The sequence below is a fragment of the Mustela nivalis genome (assembly GCF_964662115.1).
Source record: "Mustela nivalis genome assembly, chromosome: 13".
NCBI lineage: Eukaryota > Metazoa > Chordata > Mammalia > Carnivora > Mustelidae > Mustela > Mustela nivalis.
This window is the reverse complement of record NC_139032.1, coordinates 46329216-46353889: the sequence shown is the minus strand read 5'-3', so window position 1 is coordinate 46353889 and position 24674 is coordinate 46329216. Positions and strand designations below refer to the sequence as shown.

Below are 24674 nucleotides of genomic sequence, written 5' to 3'. Positions count from 1 at the left end.
CTTTAATTTTTTTAAGATTTTATTTATTTGACAGAGACACAGCAAGAGAGGGAACACAATCGGGGGGAGTGGGAGAGGGAGAAGTAGGCTTCCCACCCAGCAGGGAGCCCAATGTGGGACTTGATCCCAGGACCCAGGATTAGGACCTGACCCCAAGGCAGATGCTTAAGGACTGAGCCACCCAGGCAGCCCACATTGAATCTTTTTTATTCAGAGTGAGTTTGTAGTGCCTACTGTTAATGGGGCTTAAGTGATTTTTACGTCTTTTTTGTTGTCAGGGATAACAGGAAAAGGATTCACCACATCAGGGAAGATGGCTACCATTTTCATCATGGGCTACTATTAATTTTTGTTGTGATTGTTCAGCTTCCTTTTTTTTTTTTTTTTTTTAAATCTCTTTGCGATTTTTATCTGTACTCTATTTGGATTACTCATTTCCTATCTTCTGTGTAGTTTTCCAAAAGGAGCCAGTGCTGGAAAGAGCTTTGAAAACCCATATCCTCATGTTCAAAGTTTCATTTTCTACCCCCTTCCTTTGAGTTCTGCCAACAGTTAGAAGAATTATGAGGTGACTCCGAGGCCTCTGTTTTAAAATAACCAAACAAAACTCTAAGATTGTGTAATCTTTCTTGGTTTTCCTATTTCCCCATTTTTAAGTGAAGAAAGCATAGTTAAGAATGTGGCTAAGCTACTCAGTAATCCTAGCTGAGTGCATACAGTTTCTTGAAAAATGCATGGTGCCCAGCTGCATTCAGTGGACCAAAAAACACGTCCGTGTATTTGTCATGTTATTTTGTCATTACTGTTGTGAGACTGAGGCATGACTGAATTTTCATTTTGGAAACTGGCCTTATAAAATGTCAAGATAAGTAATTCCAAAAAGCAGTAGGAAAATTGAGTTAATTGAGCCATGTATCAGATGGTGGTGGTATGTGTACAGGAGGTCTATTTGTTTTCTGTGTCTTGTTCTGTGCCTTTTTAGTTTTTTTGTACACACATCTTTATTTTGACAGAGAAAAGTCATTATGAATTCCTAAAATTACACACAATTGACAGTAAGACTAAAATAACGTAACAATAAAAAATTTTTATGTATTTTCAAAATATACAGTGTACAATAAGATACAATAAACAGTAATACATTTTTTTGTATTTTTTTAAAAATATACTTTGGGGGGAAGGCAAGATGATAACATAAATAGTTGCTTAGAGACATTCTTTTTTTTGGAAATAATTACATGTCCACTAAAATCATATAAAGAAATATAACAAATTTTCTGTGTTTTAATTTATAAAATGGGAAAGTAATTTAGGTCCCAAACACATAACTATTTTAAGACATGATAATGTAGGTGAAAAGTAGACATTTTCCTCTCCAACCCCTTCCTTCCAAAAGGCTCATATACTTAGCTTTGTAAAAAAAATAAGGTTGGATTGGGAAATTTATATATTTCAGTAGATGTAATCAAATCAACTAGGCTTTTATTTTCTATTTTATGTTATTTTTTAAAAAACAACTTGGTTTTTATAATGTGGAAACACTGCCAACCCTGAAATACTGATTTTGAAAGACTTTGTTCTAACATTGTGCAGAAGCCTGAGAAAGAGGTTTTTACTGACATAGCCTTGGGTTGTTCTCAACTCCAGGAGGTGGGAAAATATCCACAAAACTAGCCTTTGGATGGGGACTTTCGACCCATTTAGGAAGCCCTCCGAGTAATCCAGTTTACTCCTTTACCTTTTGAGAAATGCTTGAAATTCAAAGACTTCTTATATAACTGAATTAAAATGACTAAAGTCTGCATTTGTCCTTTCTTTGCATTGTAGGAAACACTGCCGCACATGTGTTAATTTTACAAAACATGAAAAATCCATAAATCAAAACACTAGGAATTACTATCCCCAGATTACTGTGCCCACAAAAACTTCACTTGTGAACCCAAATTGCAAAAACCGCTTTTATATTTATGAATATCACCTATTTCTGCTAAGGGAAGGCAAGGGTCTGCTTGCCCAAAATCACTCCAAAGATTTTTCACAGTCCTAGATTCTTAGAACAAATACGAAGAAAATCAAATACCAAGGGTGTCTTAACATAAAACCTTCAAGGAAAACAGCCAAGTTTCACCCTGATTTCTTTTTAGCTGTGAAGCAGGTGCCTCTTTGCATTGCTAGATTAAATAACCTGGTTTTCCATATAGTCATATGGGTTCTCTCTCCAGTTTTGAGTTGAGAACAGGTTTGTACTGTTAAATAAAAACCGTACTGGGGATTGTGTCAAGCTGACGTTCTCAGTGTTGAAGCCTCCTGGGAATGAATGACGTAATTCGCTCTGTAAGTAAGATTTTAGATTTTTTTAAAGATTTTTTTTAAATTTGATCCATGGAATTCTTCACTGTGATTATTATAAAACTGTATTTATAGTATAATTTTAAAGATGCTGAGATTAGGGGTACCTGGGTGGCTCAGATGGTTAAGTGTCTGCCTTCGGCTCAGGCCAAGATCCCAGTGTCATGGAATCAAGCCCCACACTGGGCTCCTGGCTCAGCAGGGATTCTGCTTCTCCCTCTCCCTCTGCTTCTCCCCCTGCTCATGCTTTCTCTCTCTGTATCTCTCTGTCTCAAATAAATAAATAAAATCCTTTAAAAAATTGTAAAAAATGCTGAGATTAACCTTTTTTATTCAATGATAGTCTTAATGATCCATATAGAAAAATATATTTTCTGTAAATATACTAATCACTATGTTAAATTATATTTAATTAGTAATAACTTACATTTATTTAGGACATTTTATGTGCCACATAGTTCTCTACATTCTTCATGTGCATTAACTCATTTAATCTTCAAATCTTCAAGCATAACTTATCCTTTATAGTTTACTATATAATACTAATGCTAATTATTATCTGCAGTATGATTACTTAACACAAAAGCTAAATAAATTACCCAAGGCCACATATATTGTAGATGGTGAAGTGAAAATTTGGATTTAGACTATTTGTCTTGAACTCTATTCTAAATTTGTTTACTGTGTACCTCCCAAGTAGGATGGAAGTACTCTGAAGGCTGGAAATTGGTCTCTTTCATAGCTACAACTCCCAGGACCAAGAGCACTGCACTCAATAAGTATCTAATGAATAATAAAAAAATATATATGTGAATAGAAATATGTAAATGCTTATGTCTCATAGAAGAAAGTAATCATCGATGGTTTTGAACATATTAAGAATATGTCTCTGAAGTTCTCAACAAAAGTTCATAGGATCAAAATAATTTGGGTTATTATTTTAGTAAAATAATAGTCTTTGAGGCTAAAACTAATTTGTATTTTTTTAAGTGAAGCAAAATTAACATGTGTTATAGTTCAGGTATACAATGATTTCAGCAATTCTATACACTACTCAGTGTCCATCACAATAAGTGTCTCTTAATCCTCTTTATTTCACCCATTCCCCCCACCCACATCCCCTTGTGCAACCATCAGTTTGTTCTCTGTGTTTGAGTCTGTTTTTTTCTTTTTGTTTGTTCATTTGTTTTGTTTCTCAAATTCCACATATGAGTGAAATCATACAGTATTTGTCTTTCTCTTTGACTTATTTCACTTAGCATTATATGCTGTAGGTCTATTCATGCTGTTGCAACTGGCAGGATCTCATTTTCTTATGGCGGAGTTATATTCCAGTCATATGTAGAATTTAAGAAACAAGAAGATGAATATAGGAGAAGGAAAGGAAAAATAAGATAAAAACAGGGAGTTGGGGCACCTGGGTGGCTCAGTAGGTTAAGCGCCTGACTTGGCTCAGGTTATGATCTCAGAGTCCTGGGATCAAACCCTGCATCAGGTTCTTACTCAGCAGGCTTCTCCCTCTTCCTCCGCCCCTCCCCCAGCTTGTGCATGTGCTCTTTTTCAAATAAATTTTAAAAAATATTTAAAAATAAAAATTTTTTTAAAAGGGAGGCAAACCTTAAGAGACCCATAGGTATAGGAAACAAACTGAGAGTTGGGGGGGATGGGGTAGCTGGGTGAGGAGGTCACTTGATGGAATGAGCATTGGGTATTTATGCAACTGATGAATCACTAAACTCTACCTCTGAAACTAATACTACACTATATTAACTAAATTGAATTTAAATAAATAATTTTAAAAAATATTTCATTATATATAATTATACTACATCTTTTGCCATTTTCTATGGATGGACACTTGGGTTGCTTCTTTACTTTAGCTATTGTAAATAATGCTGCAATAAACATAGGGCTGTGTATATCTTTTTAAATTAGTGTTTTCATTTTCTTTGGGTAAATATCTAGTAGTGGAATTACTGGGTCATATGGCAGTTCTATTTTTAATTTTTAAGGAACCTTCATACTGTCTTCCACAGTGACTACACCACAGGCTTTTTCACCAATAGTGCACAAATGTTCCGTTTTTTCCATGTCCTCATTAATACTTATTTCCTGTGTTTTTTATTTTAGCCATTCTAACTGATATGAGGTGGTATCTCTTTCTGGTTTTGATTTGCATTTCCCTGATGATGAGTGATGTGGAGCATCTTCTTATGTGTCTGTTGGCCATTTGTATGTCTTTCTTGGAAAAATGTCTGTTGAGGTCCCCTGCCTATTTTTAATCAATTTATTTGGTGTATTTGGTGTTGTAGAAGTTCTTTCTATATTTTGGAAATTAATGCCTTATAGGATATATATCATTGGCAGATATCTTCTCCTACTCAGTAGGTTGCCTTTTTGCTGATGGTTTCCTTCACAGTGCAGAAGTTTATTTGGGTCTCAATAGTTCAACGTCACTTTTAATAATCTTGACCCAGAAGACCTATCTAGAAAAATGTTCCTATAGTTGATGTCAAAGAAATGATTGCCTACATTTTCTTCTAGGACTATTATGGCTTCAGGTCTCATGTTTAGGTCTTTCACCCATTGTGAGTTTATTTTGGTGTGTAGTGTAAGAAAGCAATCCAGTTTCATTCTTGTTGTTGTTGTTGTTTTTTGTTTGTTTGTTTGTTTGTTTGACAGAGATTACATGTAGGCAGAGAGGCAGGCAAAGAGAGAGGAGGAAGCAGGCTCCCCACTGAGCAGAGAGCCCGACACGGGGCTAGATCCCAGGACCCTGAGATCATGACCGAGCCGAAGGCAGAGGCCTAACCCACTGAGCCACCCTGGTGCCCCCAGTTTCATTCTTTTGAATGTGGCTGTCTCGTTTTCCCAGCACCATCTGTTGAAGAGACTCTCTTTCCCCCATTGTGTATTCTTGCCTCCTTTGTTATAGATTAATTAGCCATATGAGCATGGATTCATTTCTAGGCTCTCTATCCTGTTTCCTTGATTTATGTATCTGTTTTTGTGCCAGTACCATACTGTTTTGATTAATACAGCTTTTTCTTTTGATTAACACAGCTTTGTCATATATCCTAAAATCTGGGATTGTAAGAACTCCAGCTTTGTCCTTCTTTCTCAAGATTGCTTTGTCTATTTGAGGTCTTTTGTAGTTCCACACAAATTTTAGAATTTTTCATTCTAGTTCTGTGAAAAATCCTGTTGGCATTTTGATAGGAATTGCGTTACATCGGTAGACTACTTTGGGTGGTGTGGACATTTTTAAACAATATTTGTTCTTCTAATCCATAAGTGTGGAATATCTTTCCATTTACATGTCATCTTCAATTTCTTTCATCAGGGTTTTATAGTTTTTGGAGTACAGAGCTTTCATCTCCTTGGCTAAATTTATTTCTGGGCATTTTGTTATTTTTTCTATGTAATTGTAAATGTGATTGTTCTCTTAATTTCTTTTTTCTGCTACTTAATTCTAGAAATTCTCTCCATAGAGGGAGTAGTTTATAACTACATAATTGATAACTGAAGTGCCAGCTGCCATTTATTAAATAACAACTTAGGTTTAGTCACTGCTTAATTTGAAATTTAGGATTCCCAAGTAGAACCTAAAAATTTTTGTTTTATAGTTACCATACTTCTCAGGAGACCACATTAAGAGAGTGTTTTAATTTGGCCTAATAGGGTTTTTTTTTCTTTTTTACTGTACTTGTATTCTACCTAGTTTGAGCTACACTAAACCCTAAAAGACCATTAGTAATTTGTCATGTTCTCTTGGGATTTGTTTAAAATGAAGAAGTGCTAAGTTCTCACAAGTGCAAAGCCCTAAATAACTGGTCAGATTATTATACATAAAAAGGGAATACATTTAAAAAGTCTGTTCTTCAGAAGTGTTTGGTGTTGATTTAGAATATGAAGGAGGTTCTTGTTTTAAGGTTTAACTTTTGAAGAGAGGCTTTTTGAAACAATAGACTATAACCTGGATATTAGGCATAAGGATAGCACATAAAATAACAAAGGGGAAAATGTGTTAGTGTTTCAGAACAAGGGATTTAGAATCACATTGTCCAGATTTTTATTTGCAGATCTATAGACAAGGCACTCTCACTTTGTTGTTTTTAAAAAATATTTATTTATTTATTTATTTATTTACTTATTTGAGAGAGCATATGCACAAGAGTGGGGAAGGGTAGGGGGAGAAACAGAATTCCTGCTGGGCAGGGAGCCTAATGTGGGGCTTGATCCCAGTACCCTGGGATCGTGATCTGAGCTGAAAGCAGATGCTTAATTAGCTGAGCCACCCAGGTGCCCATCATTTTCACTTTGTAAAATGCAGTGCCCTTTATAAAAGGCAGCAAAAAATAATAACATTCATTTGTTAGGGTCATGGAGATTAAATGAGATATGATATATCTTCAGAAACTTGTACAAAGTAACCAATAAATAATGGCTGTTACCACTTTGAGAATAGCTCCACCTAAATTCTCCCATTGTATTGCCATGGAATGGTCAAGTCAGAGTTAACCATCAGATACTTGGTTAATTAAATTGACATTGTGGCAGGGGTCTTCACAAACCCACGTGTGTGTACGTGATGGTGGGGTTTGGGGCATGTTGAGTGCTAATTTCTGTGTAGTTGGGATTGCATCAGTAACATGTCACACTCTGAAGTGATGATTTTTTTTTTTAAGATTTTATTTATTTATTTGACAGCACAAGCAGGGGAAGTGGTAGAGGGAGAAGGAGAAGGAGGCTCCCACTGAGCAGGGAGCCTGATGTGGGACTCCATCCCAGGACACTGGGATCATGACCTGAGTTGAACGCAGACACTTAACTGACTGAGCCACCCAGGTTGACCCCCCTTTAAGTCATGATTTTCAACAGGATGAATTCTATTGTACAGCACCATTTCTGTTTTAGATTTCCCTCTCTGTACTCATCAGTTAATGGGTAGTCTGACATCACAGATAGCTTATAACTCTGGAAACCACAAAACTCGGGATATATGTTTCCCGGTCTGCCACTAGGGCAAGTCACTTCTTTGGTTCCTCAATTTTTTATTTGTAAGAAGGTGGGTTGGGCTAATCTAGAGTGGACCCTAGAGATCCATCTTACCAAGAGTTATCTAGGTTTTTGCTTTCTGTAGTCAGCCATATAATTAGAAATATATGTTATGTGTATGCACTCATGTATATGTATCTTGAGATTTTTATCAAAAAAGGAGATCGTTTTCCTAATTAGCAGGCACGGACCAAACATAAGATTAGGTGGTTCCTAAGTACTTGTTTGCTGCTAAGATCTTTTATCTAAAGGCTGCCAGGTGTCATTGACCGCAAGCTTGGATCATTTGATAATTATAATTGCAGTTAAGTATTCTTCATTATTATAAGTATAACTAAATCAAGAAACTAGGGCATTTTAAAGAAATACTGACAATCAGTACAGCTATGTAAATGGCTTCTATAGATTGACTAAAGTTTGAATCATATCTAATTCCCTTAGACAAGCAAAGACCCACTTGACTCACTGCTGTGGTCACACTTGCTGATAGAGCGTGTACACTCTATGCTGATAGAGCATAGCTGATCATGTGACCTAGTGTTGGCAAATACCGGATTTCTCTGCACGAGGTGATTTTCCAGGATTAACAGCCTATGATTCTAAGTCACAGATGGTTCTGTTCTTTTCTCTTTGATCTGCCTTAAAAATAAGGATAACTACTGAAAAACATAAAGCAGTTCTCCCCTATCACTAATACCCTCCCTCAATCTCAAGTACATTTTCCTTTGACCATTGAGCGCAAAGAAGAATGTTTTGTTTTAAAAAACAACAAAAAATATGGACTGTACAGGGGGCATTAGTATGATATAAGGTGGCTCATTATATTTATATTGGGAAAGAAGAACTTATTTTTTGAGGTCAGTAATTGGAGCTAAGCCATTGTGTGTGAATTCTCAATGATTTGCACTTACTGACTTGGAAAAAAATGTGGATGTTGAATTCTTTTCATTTTCCACTGGCTTATAAAGGTTAGGATTATATTACTTTTCTTCCCCCTCCATCCACCCCCTTAAAAAAAAGCTACAATAGCTTCCCTGTTAGATGAAATCGAAATTTCTTGGCCTGTCATTCAAAACCCTTTACAACCCAGCACCCGCCATGTTTTCAATTTTATCTCCTATTCACTCCCTTTCTGAGCCGTTCCCCCAACTCTAGCCTCCAGGGGTTCTCCTTACTCCCTAATACACTTGCATTTTCACACCTCTGCCTCTTTGCTTTTCCTGTTCCCCTAACCTAGGATGTCCTTTTTCCTAATCAGTCTACCTAAGAAACTCTTGCCTCTTCTCTCAGATCCAACTGAGGTGTTGCCTGTCTTCATAAATCTGTGCATCCTTTCCCCAGGCAGTTATGTCCCTCACCTGTGCTCCCATTCAGAGCACTTTAAATGACAGCATTATTCACACTATGTCATAATTCTACCGCCACATTCTCCTACCACTGCTACCTTCTGGAGCAAGCACCTTGCTTTCTGTGTGTGTGCTTTCTGTGTGTGTGTATAAAAACCTTGGCATCTAATACATAGTGGACATATAATAAAAGCTTACCAAAGTGAATAAAAACATGTGTGCATATATTGCAGGAGGAGAAATACCCTGATTACATAAAATGTGTTTTTATTCATTGTATATAATTTGGAGAATACAAAAAAAAAAAAAAAGCAAGGAGGAAATGAAATTGACCTATAACCCTACTCCCTCGGAGATCATGTTAACAGTTCAGCATACCTATTTCCAGTTAAAGCATACTTACTTTGAAGAGGAACTCTGCTTAACAGATGATCCTAATTCTTGACTTTGCTCTTTCTTTCTTAGCTCACAGAGAGAATAATCATCCTCTTTGTGGTGATCACCAGTCAAGAGGAAGTCCAAGAGAAATATGTGGTGTGTGTTTTATTCATCTTTTGGAATCTATTGGATATGGTTAGGTAAGGAGGCAAAATAATATCTTAAAGCCAAGTTGCTTTTCTACAGTGAAACCAGTAATAGCTGCCCACATTTGGTTACCCTGAATGAGAGAGGAAAACATAACCCCTTTCCAAATTATTTTATCTTGATATTGAAATGTATTCTTAGCGCTTTCCATAATGGGCATGTCAGAGGTAATGCAAACCTCCCATGGTATTACAAGAGCAAATCAGTGCATTCAGGTTTCCAGCAGAAGACTTGGCATAGCACCAATTTGGGATAAACCTCACAGCTGCTTGCTAATGAAAGGCATTCCTTGAAATTGCTCTGGTACATGTAACTGTAACAAGCAAAGCAAGACTTCTATTATGTCTTGGGATTTACAAAGTTGGTTTCTGTGAGTTCCAGAATACTTAAATACAGGGCCTCATCACTCTAGGGAAGAATACACCTCCACATACATTTACTTTGTGTTGTTTTTCTTTGAAGTATAATTTTTAAGAAAATATTTGTTTATTTATTTGACACAAAGAGAGAGAGACAGAGATCACAGGTAGGTGGGACAGGGGGAGTAGACTCCCCGCTGAGCAGAGAGCCAGACGTGGGGCTCGATCCCAGGACCCTGAGATCATGACCTGAGCCGAAGGCAGAGGCTTAACCCACTGAGCCACCCAGGCACCCTTTAAGATTTTATTTGATGGAGCAAGCACAAGCAGGGGGAGTAGCAGAGGGAGAACGAGAAGCAGGCTCCTCATTGATCAGGGAGCCTGACATGGGGCTGGATCCCAGCACCCTGGGATCATGACCTGAGCAGAAGGCAGATGTTAAACCAACTGGGCCACCCAAGTGCCCCTGATTGGATAGTTCTAGATATTAATCAGCACCGACCATGTTAAGTGCGGTCACCATCTGTCCCCATACGTTATGACAATATTTTTTTTTCTGGCATTTTTAAAAATTATTATTATTATTTTATTTTTTTATAAACATGTATTTTTATCCCCAGGGGTACAGGTCTGTGAATCGCCAGGTTTATGACAATATTTTTGACTATATTCCCTAGGCTCTACTTTTATCTCTGTGATATGTTTTATATACAATTCCAGTGGGTCCAAATGACTTATTGAAGTTATTTTGTGGATACCCTAGGAATCCTTGAACCTCAAATTAAGAACTTTTGCTCTAGATCACCTTCAGTTTCCTTCTACTTCTGAAACTTTGCAAACAGATGGGTCTAGTCTTGTCTCTACCAGCAGTGGGGTAAACAGTCCCCTTTGCTCAGAGGCTCATCTTGGGGAGGTGTCCTAACTGCTTCTTTGGCTTTCACAAATGAGAACTGCCCGTTCTACTTGCAAGATCTGGGTGTGGATAGGTAACAAAAGCGCCCTAGCATTTTAGCTGAGTTATGTAAATTATTCGTTTACTATGTTGTCAGTAACTTAGCTGAATTAAAGTATTTCTGAGTAATAGGTTGAGCCTTAGAGTGAGTTAGAATGAAATGTTTTGTTGAATGAAAAGGAGTAGCATTCTTTGTATATATAATTTAGTAAGTTATTCCTCATTTTTAACTGATAGTTTTGTAGACTTGGGGTGGATTTCATGGACTTTTGTAGCCCATGACTTTGTGTTCATGAGACAAGGAGCCCCATCTGGGATTGGGACCTTCTGACATACTGTTCTCTGGTATGCCTGACTCTTTTCGGTGTCAATTCAGTCTCTAATGAGCACAGTTAAACCCATTAGAGAACAAAATTATTTTAACGTTGAGAGTATTTATCATGATGTCATGGAAGGGCTTTTTAACAGAGGAGATCTTAGGATGCATCCCACTGCAACTACTTGCTGTATAATCTTGGACATCCCACTGAACCTTCAAAAACAGAAGAATTGTGATAATTCATGTACTTTAACATTCACCTTTTATTTATTTCTTAATTAATTAGTTAATTAATTAGAGCAAGTGTCGGGGTAGGGAGGGGCAGAGGCGGAGGGAGAGGGAGAGATTCTTAAGCAGGCGTACTCCACACTCAGGTATAACCAGATACAAGGCTCCATCTCAGGAGCCTAAGATCATGACTGGACCTGAAATCAGGAGTCAGACACTTAACTGACTGAGTCCCCCAGGCACCCAACATTCACATATAAAATAGAAAATTTGTGGGTTTTAGTGTATTTAAAGATGTGTAACTATCATCACTAATTTGAGGACATTTTCACTGCACTCTATAAAGAAACCACAAACCTCTTAGCAGTAAAATCCCCATTTTCTCCTCTCAGCCCCCGGCAACTACTAACATACTGTCTCTATGAATTCACTATTGTGGACATTTCATATAAATGGAACCATACTGTATATGGCCTTTTGTGACTGATTTCCTTCACTTAGCTTAATGTTTTCAAGGTTTATCTATGGTATAACATGTATCAGTATTTCATTCCTTTTTATCAGTATTTTATTCCTTTTGTGGATAACATTCCATTATAGCAATATACCACTTTTATTTATCCATTCTTCAGCTGATGGACATACTTTCTGGTTATGAGGAATATCGCTATGAATAGTCGTGTACAAGCTTTTGTATATGAATAGGCTTTCTTTTCTTATAACTTGGAAGTAAAATTTCTAAGCATGTAGCCTTTTCGAAACTCAGTTTTTTCCCCTCTGTGATGTTGGGGTGGAATTATCTTCTGAACTTACCCTAAAATTTCTTTTTTTTTTTAAGGCAAGGACTAGAGAGACACCTGGATGGCTCAGTTGGTTAAGCATCTGCCTTCAGCTCAGGTCATGATCTCAGGGTCCTGGGACTGAGTCCCACATAGGGCTCTCTGCTCAGTGGGGAGTCTGCTGTTCCCTTTGCCTCTGCTACCCACTCTAATTGTGCATACTCTCTCTCTTTCAAATAAATAAAATCTTAAATAAATAAATGCAAGGACTAGAAAAGGGCATTTATTAAAAAAAAAAAAAAACCACACATCCAGATGATTGTTAATGTTAAAAAACTAGTTTCTTCCCTTAGATGAGTGAAACTAGGGTGGGTGTACAACCAACCCTTGCCACGTCTATTCAGCATTGTACTGGAAATACTCATCATGGCAGTTAGGCAAGAAAATGTTGTGAAAGGCAGGAAGGAGTAAAGTCTGTTGGCAGGTTATATGATTTTGTACATAAAATCATAAGGAATCCACTAAAGGTACTAGAACTAGTAAACCAGTAAAGAAAGGTTGTTGAATACAAAACCAATATACAAAATTATTTTTGTATATTGTGTTTTATACACTTGCAATGACCTATTTTAAGATAAAATTAAGGAAAAATTTCATTTATAATAGCATCCAAAAAATAAAGTATTTAGGAATAAATTTAACAAGAGATGTGCAGAACTTACACATTGAAAACTTTAAAATCCTATTGGGAGAAATTTAAAAATACCTAAATTAAGAGATAACCCATGCTTATGGGTTGAAAACTTAATAAGACGGCAACACTCTCCAAATTGATCTACATATTCAGTGCCATCCTTATCAGAATCCCAGCTGGCTGCTTTGCAGAAATTGCAAAGCTGATTTTAAAACTCATATGGAAATTTAAGGAACTTACCAAGCAATCTTGAAGAAGAACATAGTTGGAAGACTCCCACTTCTCAATTTCAGAACTCACTACAAAGCCATAATAATAAAAGAATGTGATACTGGCATAAGGATATAGCACAGAATAGAACTGATAGTCTGGGGATAAATTCTCACATTTATAGTTGATTGATTTTTGACAAGGGACCAAGACCATTAAATGGGGCTGGGGGAATAGTCTTTTCAACAGATGGTGGTGGGATAATGACATGTCCATCTGCGTGGATCCTTACCTCATACCATATACAAAAATTAAAATGGATCAAAAAACCTAAATGTAAGAGCTAAACCTATAAAACTCCAAGAATGCATGGAGGTAAACCTTTGTGATTTTGGATTTGGCAGAGGATTCTCAGACATCAAAAACAAAGCAACAGAAGAAAGAAGATACACTGGACTTCATCAAAAGTGGTTTTAAACATATAAGATGCTTATCTACTCTTGTAATAAAAAATAGATGCCAGGGACACCTGGGTAGCTCAGTGGGTTAAAGCCTCTGCCTTCAGCTTAGGTCGTGATCTCGGGGTCCTGGGATCAAGCCCCACATCGGGCTCTCCACTCAACAGGGAGCCTGCTTCCCCCCCACCCCCCGTCTGCCTCTCTGCCTACTTGTGATCTCTGTCTGTCAAATAAATAAAATAAAATCTTTAAAAAAAAATAGATGCCGTTTTCGAGATTGGTACAGATCAAGTTTGATAATATGCCATGTTTAGTGAAGGCTTGCACTGTTGGTATATGGTTTTTATATACACAGATAAGCAATTACAAGAGTATTCGAGAGGATATATAAGAAACTGGCATTGGTCCTTGTCTCTGAGGAATGAAATCGAGGTCCTAGATTGGGAGAAAGGTTTAGTTTTCTCCATTCATGTTCTCAAGGTTTTGGATTTTGTTTTGCCATATTACATACTGCCTATTCCAGTAGTTCTCAAAGTACAGACCCTAGCCCTGTGTGGCATCTGCATCACCTGGAACTTGTTTATAATAGAAATTCTCAGGCTCTACCTGAGACCCACGGAATGAGACCCTCTGGGCATTTGGCCTAGCAGTGTGTGCTTTAGCAAGACCTCTGGTTGATTCTGATGTCTGCTTAAGCTTGAGAACCACTGCCTAGTCAGAGAAACAAAAAGATGTAGAATACTTCCTCCATTACATCACGAAGGCAGCTTTAAAACCAGCTATTGCACTCAAAACAAGCTTCTAAGGCTGGCTCTCTAACTGATCACACAGCGTAGCCCAACTGCACGAGCAGAAGGATGACCAATAAGGACTTGGAAGTCACACTTGTGTTTTAAAAATTCATTACCTAAATATTTACAAGTCTGTCTGTTTTTAAAAACCCAGCTGCATACTGGATAAAATGGGCTTAGCTTCTGAGTGAACCTAAATTCACTCTTCAGGGAAAGGTGTAATTTGCTGAGGGGTAAGGGTTTCATTTTTCTTTGTTTACCTTCATAATTATCCATGGTCCAACCCCTGAGACAAGCCAGACTGACACAGTCCCCCCCCCCCGCCTTTTTTTTTTTTTTTTTTTTTTTTTTACCTCTTACTTAAATGGTAGAAAATAAGGTTTGGAATTTAAACTTTCCACTTGTATCTCTGTGTTTAATTACAGTGTAAGGTATTTTCTTCTCTTCTTCTCCCAGATATCAGTGAGAAATGATGTTTCTGAGCTCCTTGTCTTGTTTTAGGTACACTTACAGCATGTTGTCAGTCGTAGGGATATCCTACGCCGTCCTGACCTGGCTCAGTCAGACGCTGTGGATGCCCGTTTATCCTCTGTGTGTTCTTGCTGAAGGTAAGAGTGACTTTGCATTATTGTTTCCTGACAAAAGCAATCTACTTATAATGGTTCACTTAACTTTTTGATGATTAAATTACTATTTTTGCTACTGCTAGCGGACAGCTGACTCATTGGGTCATTCCTGGCACACTTCCCTTGATGCAAAAAAGCAAAACATTAAGAAACAAAGTTAGAGGGGGAAGCAGCTTTGCACAGTAGACAGAATATTAGATGAGGAATGAAGACATCTGAGTACAGGCCCTTAACTTCATTAACTCACTGTATGAGTTTTGGGCAAATCATTTAACCTCTCTCAGTTTACTCATCCAAAAGGGGTTTAACATTAGTGACTCAGTGATTTTTTTTTTTTTTTTTAAAGTATGCTCCACACCCAGGGTGAGGCTTGAATTCATGACCCTGACTGAGATCAAGACCTGGGTTGAGATCAGGAGTTGGATGCTTTACCAACTGAGCTACTCAGGCGCCCCAATGATTATTTTTAGTGCATAGAAATTGAGTTCCCCCTGACTGGATTATCTTTCCTACTTGACTATCTACCATGCATCACACTGTCTGCCAGGAACAGTTAACTCTACCTTTAGATCGTCATCAATTTCTCAGGGGAGCATTCCTCAACTTTCTCAAGTAAGTCTGTTCCCTGCCCCCTGCCCTCAGTACAGCACCATGAATCTCTCTTTCATAAGACCTGTCTCAGGTGTGATTAGACGTTTGTGTGATTCTTTGAATAATCTCTGTTTCCTGTCTAGCCTCTAAGCAACTTGGGGATATGGGTTTGTTGTTTCCTTGCTTCCCTTTTTCTCATGCACCCAATATATATTCTCAATAAACACTGAATAAATTATTGAATACAGTATGAACCCAGCTAGTTACTTAGCCTAAATGTAAACCTAAAACTTAAATAAAATTCATCAGTTTGCAAAAAGCTTGAGGATATTAGGGGAATATATGCTTCCTTCCATAATGGATTTGGCAGACTGGTAAGGAACTTTCTGAAACATTAAAATTTTTGAAAACAGAAGGCATAAAGAAATTAAGAAAGTAAGGGAAAACATAGAAAAAGAAATTTAAAACAAAATAGTGACATTGGCGAAAATCATAAAGTGTATATAGTCTACCCACATGTTTTGTACTGATGACCAGAGAAAAATTTATAGTAAATCATATTAGGTAGAACTTTATAATTTGTTTTGCTTTCAAAAGAATTACTAATTTTTAGAACAGACTAAGCCAAAAGAATCTAGAGAATATTCCTAAAAACTAAAAAAAACTGGATTGCTCATTTCTTTGAGAATGAAATTCTTCACTCATTGAAACATTTATTAAGTAAATTGCTTTATTATATTGTATGAAAAATACCATAAAGAATATATTATAAAGGACTAAGGTAGAGATGGGAGTAGTCTTTTCCTAAAAATAAAGGATGAATAACTATAGAAAACTTGTACATTCTCATTATTTGATAACGTTAAGCCTTCACCTTTCTGGGAAAGCCATGTTCCAGTATGTTTGCCATAAAACCCATTTCTTTTTTTGAAATTAGATTCATTAACTTATTCTTGCAATTAAAAAGCAAAGTGCATGTGTAGAAAAGGAGTCTGGAGGTGTATGTGACAAAATGTTAATAATTCTGGGTGGCAGAAAATGGGCCACTGAAGTTTAACCTTCACATGTTTCTTTATATTTTAAATGCCCTAAAGTATAAAAAGATGTGGTTCAGAAAACCTGGCTGACTCTTAATGACTCTAATATTTTTAAAGAACTATAGTTTCCCATCCAATAACATCAAAGACAAAAGCAAGGTGTGTAGACAGCCAGATCATCAGTTTATCCTGATTAACTACTAGAAACTTAGGCGCAGCATCTGGAAGTCTTCGACGGCAGGTCAGCTGCAGACCCTGTGGCCGAGCCACTCACCCCGCTCAGGCTAGCCATCGCGGCCTTGGTTGCCCAACGTTTCTTCTGTCTCTCTCTCTTTTTTTTTTTTAATTTACAAATAATTTTAGACTTACAAGAAATTACAAAAACGGTGTATGGTTCACGTGTGCCCTTCACCCAGCTTATGCTAATAGCCTCTTACATAACCATAGTTCATTATCATTTCATAAAATGTCATAAAAATCCGTATGTGAGATATAACTTCATAGAACCTCCTCTTTATTTTCATTGAAGTATAATTAACATCCAGTGTTACATTAGTTTTAGGTGTATAACCTAGTTTGATTCATCAGTTCCATATATTACTCATTGCTTGCCACAGTAAGCTGAGCCACCATCTGTCACTGTACGACATTCTCAGAGTATTACTGACTCTACTCCCTATGCGGTACTTTCCCTCTCCATGCCTTACTCATTTTATAACTGGAAGTTTTTGCCTCTTAATCCCTTTTATCTATTTAGTGTGTCCCCCAAATACCTCCCCACTGGCAACCATAAGTTGGTGCTCTGTATTTAAGTCTTTTATTTTTTATATTCCATATATAAATGAAATCGTATGGCATTTGTCTTCTCTGACTTATTCCACTTGGTATAATACCCTCTAGGTCCATCCATGTTCTTGTAAGTGGCAAAATCTCTCTCTCTTTTTTTATGCCCAAGTAACATTCCACTGTGTGTGTATCTTGAACACATAAACACATCTACTTTACCCATTCATTCATCTATTGATGATACTGGGGTTGCTTCCTTATCTTGGTTATTGTAACTCATGCTGCAGTAAACATAGGGGTGCATTTATCTTTTCCAATTAGTGTTTTTGTTTTCTTTGGATAAATAAGCAGTCGTGGAATTACTGGAGGATATGATACTGCTTTTATTTTTTTTTTAAGCTAACACTGTAATTACCCATCTTATTAAGCAGTAATTTCTCAGAAGAAAAGATCTAAGACAAAATCTTAGGTATATTTGAAGCATTCACACATACAGTCCACTCGTGTCTATTCAACCTGAGGGTCTCTATAAGACTGTTCAACCCATTCCCAATTAGTATTTGAATGTGAACTTTCCTAGTAACTGTGAGTTCACTGGTATGGTAGTTCTATTTTTAATTTTTTGGATGAACTTAGATACTGTTTTCCACAGGGGCTGTACCTTTACCTGCCCACCCCAGTGTATGGGGTTTCTTTTGCTTCCCATCCTTACCAGCATGTGTTTTTTGGGGTTGGGGTTTTTGTTTTGTTTTGTTTTTTGTTTTTGTTTGTTTTTGTTTTTTTTGGATACCAGCTATTCTGACAGGTGTGAGGTTATATCTCATTATGATTTTGATTTGCATTTCCCTGATGATAAGTGAGGTTGAGCATCTTTCCATGTGTCTGTATGCCACCTGTATGTCTTTGGAAAAATGGCTGTGCAGGTCCTCTGCCCATTTTTTTAATAAGAGAGTTAAGCAACTGTCTGGTATTGAGTTGTATAAGTTCTCCATATATTTTGGACTTTAACCCTTTGTCAGATATTTTGCTTTCAAATATCATCTCCCATTCTGTAGGTTGCCTTTCATTTTGTTGATAGTTCCCTTTGCTGTGCAAAAGCTTTTTATTTTGTTGTACTCCCAAATAAGTTTGCTTTCATTTCCCTTGTCTGAGGAGACATCTATAATATGTTGCTAAGGGTGATGTCCAGATGACTGCTTATGTTTTCTTGCAGGAGTTTTATGGTTTGGGGGTTCACATTTAGGTCTCTAATCCATTTTGCGTTTAATTTTGTGTGGGTTGTAAGAAAGGGGTCCAATTTCATTCTTTTGCAAGCAGCTTCCCAGGTTTTTTTGTTTTTTGCACCATTTATTAAAAAGGCTGTCTTTTCCCCACTCTAAATTCTTGCCTTTGTGATAAACTGACTGTATGGGCACGGTTTATTTCTGGGTTCCTTATCCTGTTCCATCAATCTGTGTATCCATTTTACCATCCTTGGATTACTATGGCTTTGTCATGTATCTTGAAACTGGAATTGTGATACCTCTGGCTTTGTTCTTCTTTCTCAAGATTTATCTATTCAAGGTCTTTCGTGGTTCTAAACAAATTTTAGGATTATTTATTCTTGTTCTATGAAAAGTGCTATTGGCATTTTTGTGGGGATTGCACTGAATCTAGTTTGCTTTGGGTAGTATGGACATTTTAATGATAGTCTTCCCATTTGTGAGCATGGTATATCTTCCTATTTGTGTCATCTTCAGTTTCTTTCTTCAAAGTCTTATAGCTTTCAGAGTATAGGTCTTTCATCTCCTTAGTTAAGTTTATTCCTAGGTATTTTATTCTTTTTGTGCATGTATAAATGGTTAGTAGCATATAGAAGAAACGTAACAAAATTCTGTTAATTTTGTGTCCTGCATATTTACTGAACTTATTTATCAGTTCTAATAGTATTTTGGTGGAGTCTATAGGGTTTTCTGTATGTGGTGTAGCATGTCATCTGCAAATATTGTTAGCTTAACTTCTTCCTTGCCAATTTGGAAACTGCTCCTTTTTTTGTTTTTTTAAGATTTTATTTATTTATTTGACAGAGATCACAAGTAGGCAGAGAGGCAGGTAGAGAGAGAGAGGGGGGAGGAAGCAGGCTCCCTGCCGAGCAGAGAGCCCATTGCGAGACTCGATCCCAGGAACCCGAGATCATGACCTGAGCCGAAGGCAGAGGCTTAACCCACTGAGCCACCCAGGCACCCTGGAAACTGCTCTTTCTTGTGTGATTGCTGCAGCTAGGACTTCTAGTACTCTGTTGAGTTAAAGTGGTGAGAGTGGACATCCTTGTCTTGTTCCTGATCTTAGGGAAAAACCCGTGTTTCTTAAGCACTGAGTATGTTAGCTGTGGGTTTTTCATATATGGCCTTTATTATGTTGAGGTATGTTCCCTTTGAACCCATTTCATTAGTAGAGTTTTTAATCATGAATGGATGCTGTATTTTGTCAAATGCTTTTTCTACATCTATTGAAATTGTCCTATAGGTTTTGTGTTTCCTTTTGTCAGTGTGATATATCACATTGACTCATTTGCAAATATTTAATCACCCTTGCATCACTGGAATAAATCTCACTTGTTTGTGGTGAATGATCTTTTTAATGTATTGTTGTGTACAGTTTGCTAATATTTTGTTGAGGGTTTTTGCACTATGTTCATCATACTGGGGTGTAGGGTTTTGTTTTTGTTTTAGTTTAACAGTGTCTTTGGTTTTGAAATCAGGGAAATGATGGCCTTATAGAATGAATTTGGAAGTTTCCCTTCCTGTTCTGTTTTTTGGAATAATTCTTTAAATGTTTGGTAGAATTCACCTCTGAGGCTGTTATGGTCCCAGACTGTTGTTTGTTGGGAGTTTTAGATTACAGATTCAGTTTCTTTACTAGTGACTGGTCTGGTCAAATTTTCTATTTCTTCCTGAATCACTTTTTTTTTTTTTAAGATTTTATTTAACACAGAGAGACACAGAGAGAGAACACACACAGGAGGAGTGGGAGAGGGAGGCTTCCTGCTTAGCAGGGAGCCTGATGCGGGGCTCGATCCCAGGACCCCAGGATCATCTGAGCCAAAGGCAGATGCTTAATGACTTAGCCACCCAGGCATCCCTGAATCACTTTTGGGAGATGTATATTAGGATTATCTGTTTCTTCTAGGTTGTCCAATTTGTCGGCATATATTTTTCATCATATTCTCTTATAATCCTTTGTATTTCTCTGCTATCATTTCTTCATTTTTAATTTTATTTTAGTTCTCTTTTTTCTGATGAGTCTGGCTAAAGAATTACCAATTTTGGTTATTTCAAAGGGCCAGTTCTTGGTTTCATTGATCTGGGTTTTTTGTTTTTATTTTTTTAGTTTTTCAATTAATTCTACTATAGTCTTTATTATTTCCTTCCTTCTACTTTCTGCGAACTTTGGGTTTTGTTCTTTTTCCAGCTCCTTGAGGTATAAGTTTAGATTGTTTGAGAGTCATATTGTTTGTTGAGATAGGCCTGTATTGCTATAAACTTCCTTCTTAGGACTGCTTTTGCCACATCCCAAAGATTCTCACTGCAATGTTTCCATTTTCATTTGTCTCCATGTATTTTTTTTAAATTTTCTCTGATTTCTTTGTTGATGTATTCATTGTTTAATAGCATGTTGTTTAGCCTTCATGTATTTGTATCCTTTCCAGTTTTTCTTATAATTAATTTCTAGTTTTATATTGTCATGGTTGAAAAAATGCTTGATAGGACTTCAGTCTCTTTAAAAAAAATTTTGAGACTTGTGTTATGGCCTAACGTTTGATGTATCCTGGAGAATGTTCTGTGTGCATTTTAAAAGAATGCACATTGAGGATTTTTGGTTGGGTTTTGTTTTGTTTTGTTTTGTTTTAATGGAATGTTCTGTATATATCTGTTAGGGCCCTCTGGTCTAATTATGGCACTCCCTTCTGGCCTGCAAAGTTTCTGCTGAAAAAATCAGCTGATAGCCATAGGGGATTTCCCTGTGGGTAATGGTTTTTTCTCTTGCTGCTTTGAAAACTCCCTCTATATCACTTCTTGCCATTTTATTTATTATGTGTCTTGCTATGGACCTCCTTAGATTTATCTTGCTAGGAGCTCTTTGTGCTTCCTGAAATGTGATGGATAGATCTTTTCTTTCCCAGAGTAGGGAAGTTTTCAGTTATTTCTTCAAGTAAGTTATCTACTCCCTTCTCTCTCTTTCTCTTCTGGGATCCCTATAATGTGAACGTTGTTACTTGTCACAAAGTTGTTGAGTTCCCTTTACTGAACTCTTTTCTTAATTTTTTTGTTTTTGCTGTTCACTTTGATTACTTTCCATTACCCTGTCTTCCAGATTGTTGATCTGTTCTTCTGCATCCTCTGATCTGCTCTTGATTCCTTCCGGTGTATTTATTTCATTTTTTGACTTCTTCAGCTCTGTATTTTTTCTTTGTTGAAGTTCTGACTGAGATCATCCACTCTTTTTTCACATTCAGTGAGTATCTTTATGACCATTACTTGGAACTCTTTATCAGGCACATTGGTTGTTTATTTCATTTAGCTCTTCTACTGTGATTCTGTTCTTTCATTTGGGCCATATTCCTCTGTCTCCTCATTTTGTCTAACTCTGTGTTTGTTTTTGTATAGTAGGTGAGTTAGCTATGTCTCCTGGTCTTGAAAGTAGTGGCCTTATGTTGAAGGCGCCCTGTGGAGCCCTGTAGCACACCTTCCTCTTGGTCTTCAAAATCAGGCACTTTGGGAATATCCACTGTGTGGGCTAAACATGCCCCACTGTTATGGCTGAACCACAGTTGCTTTCAGTTCAGCCAGTTGCCATGACCCACTTTGCCTGCTGTAGGCACACTGGGCAAGGTTTGGTCCTTACACTGTTGAGAGGGCTGTTTGAGGCCTCTGTGACTAGTTGGTGGGAAGACCAGCAGTCAGCCAAGGTGTCTTCAGTTAGCTTTGCTGCCACATCTTCTGTTCCACCAAAGCAGAGGTTTTATTCCCTACACAGCCAGCTAAGAGCCTAGGCTGCTGAAACTGTGGGTGCACTGATTTGTGGGGCTTATTTCTTCCCTCCCCAGGGAAGGAGTCATTTTGGAGTAGCTTTGTCCCTGCCAGGGCTTTCTGCAGTGTGTGGGAGGCATGAGCCCCTTTGAGGGTTGCCTGCTCAAGGGGGCAGGTTGAATAGGTCAGGTCAGTCACATGGTGCTAGCAAGATAGTGGTAGCACTGGCTCCCCTAAGTGACTAGCCATCTAGGCTGGGAGAGGGGAAGAGAAATGGCACCTGTCAGCACTTTTGTTCCCAAAGAAATCTGAAGATCCTTGCCTTTCCAGCACACAACCCAAGACTAGTCAATAAATTTTCTTTACACATACCCCAGGCACTTTGCAAACTGCTGCTTCTGCGCTGTGTCTCCGCCAAGTTACTTATTATGTTGGGTTCTTTTTTTTTTTTTTTTTTTAAAGATTTTCTTTATTTATTTGACAGACAGAGGTCACAAGTAGGCAGAGAGGCAGGCAGAGAGAGAGGAAGGGAAGCACACTCCCTGCTGATCAGAGAGCCAGATGCGGGGCTCGATCCCAGGACCCTGGGATCATGACCTGGGCCGAAGGCAGAGGCTTTAACCCACTGAGCCACCCAGGTGCCCCTATGTTGGGTTCTTAAGTGAGGGGACTCAGTTTCCTATTGCCCTCTGGCTCTCCCGGCATTAAGCCTACTGATTCTTAACATTCCTGGAGTTAAGCCCCACTGATTTTTTTTTTTTTTTTTGAACTATAGTGACACACAATGTTACATTAGTTTCAGGTGTACAACATAGCACTTCAACAACTCTGTTACAGAATGCTCACCACAAATGCAGCTACCATCTCTTACCATACAACACTGACAATGCTATTGATTAGATTCCCTATCTTTTACCTTTTAGCCTTGTGACTCACTGATTCCATAATTGGAAGCTTTTATCTCCCACTCCCCTTCACCCATTTTGCCCAAGCCCCCCAACCCCTCCTCTGTAGCAACCATTAGTTCTCTATATTTATGGATCTATTTCTCCTTTTTTTTCTTTTGTTTTTTAGATTCCATATATAAATGAAACCATATGGCATTTGTCTTTCTGTATCTTATTTCACTTAGCATAATATCCTCTAGATCCCACCATGTTCTTGCAAATGATAACATCTCCTTTTTTATGGCTAATATTCCGTTATATATATTTATGTGTGTGTGTGGTGCGTGTGTACACACCACATCTAATCCATTCAACTAGTGATGGACACTTGGGTTGCTTCCATATCTTGGCTATTGTAAATCATGTATCTTCTTGAATTAATGGTTTTGTTTTCTTTAGGTAAAAACTGTTTTGGAATTACTGGATCATATGGGAGATAGACGTGTGTGTGTGTGTGTGTGTGTGTGTGTGTGTGTGTGTGTGTGTGTTTGTGTATTTTTTTTTGAGTAGGATATATGTTTTTTTTAAATTTTTCAGTGTAACAGTATTCATTATTTTTGCACCACACCCAGTGCTCCATGCAGTCCCTCTCCAATACATTTTTAAACCTCCTTACTGTTTTTTTTTAATTTCTTTTCAGCCTAACAGTATTCATTGTTTTTTGCACCCACCCAGTGCTCCATGCAATACGTGACCTTCCTAATACCTACCACCTGGTTCTCCCAGCCTCCCACCCCCTCCTTACTGTTCTCCACAGTGACTGCACCCATTTACATTCCTATCAACACTAGAAGCTAGAGGGTTTCCTTTTCTCCATATCCTTGCCAACACTTGTTTGACAAGTGTGAGGTGGTATCTCTTTGTGATTTTGATTTGCATTTCTGAGATGATTAGTGGTGTTGAACATCTTATGCCTTCTTCAGAGAAATGTATGTTCATGTCATCTGTACATTTTCCAATTAAATTGTGGTTTTGGTATTGTATAAGTTCTTCATATATTTTGAATATTAACGCTTTATAAGATAAATAATTTGCAAGTATCTTCAACTCAGTAGGTTGCATTTTTGTTGTGTTGGTTTCCTTCATTGTGCAAAATTTTATTTTGGTGTAGTCCTAATAGTTTAATATTGCTTCCGTTTCCCTTTCCTGAGGAGAGCTGTCCATAAATATGTTGTTAAGGGAAATATTCAAGAGTGTGCTGCCTGTTTTCTTCTAGGAATTTTATGGTTTCAGGTTTAGGTCTTTAATCCATTGAGCTTATTTTTGTGTATTTTGGCATAAGGAGTCTAGTTTTTCTTTTGAATGTGGCTATTCAGTTTTCCCAGCATCATTTATTGAAGAGACTATCTTTCCCCCATTGTATATTCTTACCTTCTTTGTTATGACAAGATAAATAGGTATGGGTTTATTTTTTGGCTCCCTATCCCATTCCATTAATCTATATGTCTTTTTTTTTTTTTTAAAGATTTTATTTGTTTATTTGACAGACAGAAATCACAAGTAGACAGAGAGGCAGGCAGAGAGAGAGAGAGAGGGAAGCAGGCTCCTTG

The 24674-nt window shown here is 37.4% G+C and overlaps 1 protein-coding gene across 2 annotated transcripts in view; it reads left to right on the top strand.

The window, feature by feature from the left end:
• HACD4 (3-hydroxyacyl-CoA dehydratase 4) overlaps window positions 1-24674 on the top strand; it is a 37860-nt gene that overhangs the window by 9349 nt on the left and 3837 nt on the right. For both annotated transcript variants that reach the window (XM_082695380.1, XM_082695379.1), the window contains exons 4-5: window positions 9219-9331; window positions 14630-14736. In XM_082695380.1, the coding sequence (XP_082551506.1) occupies window positions 9219-9331; window positions 14630-14736 (220 nt within the window). The remainder of the gene's footprint in view (window positions 1-9218; window positions 9332-14629; window positions 14737-24674) is intronic.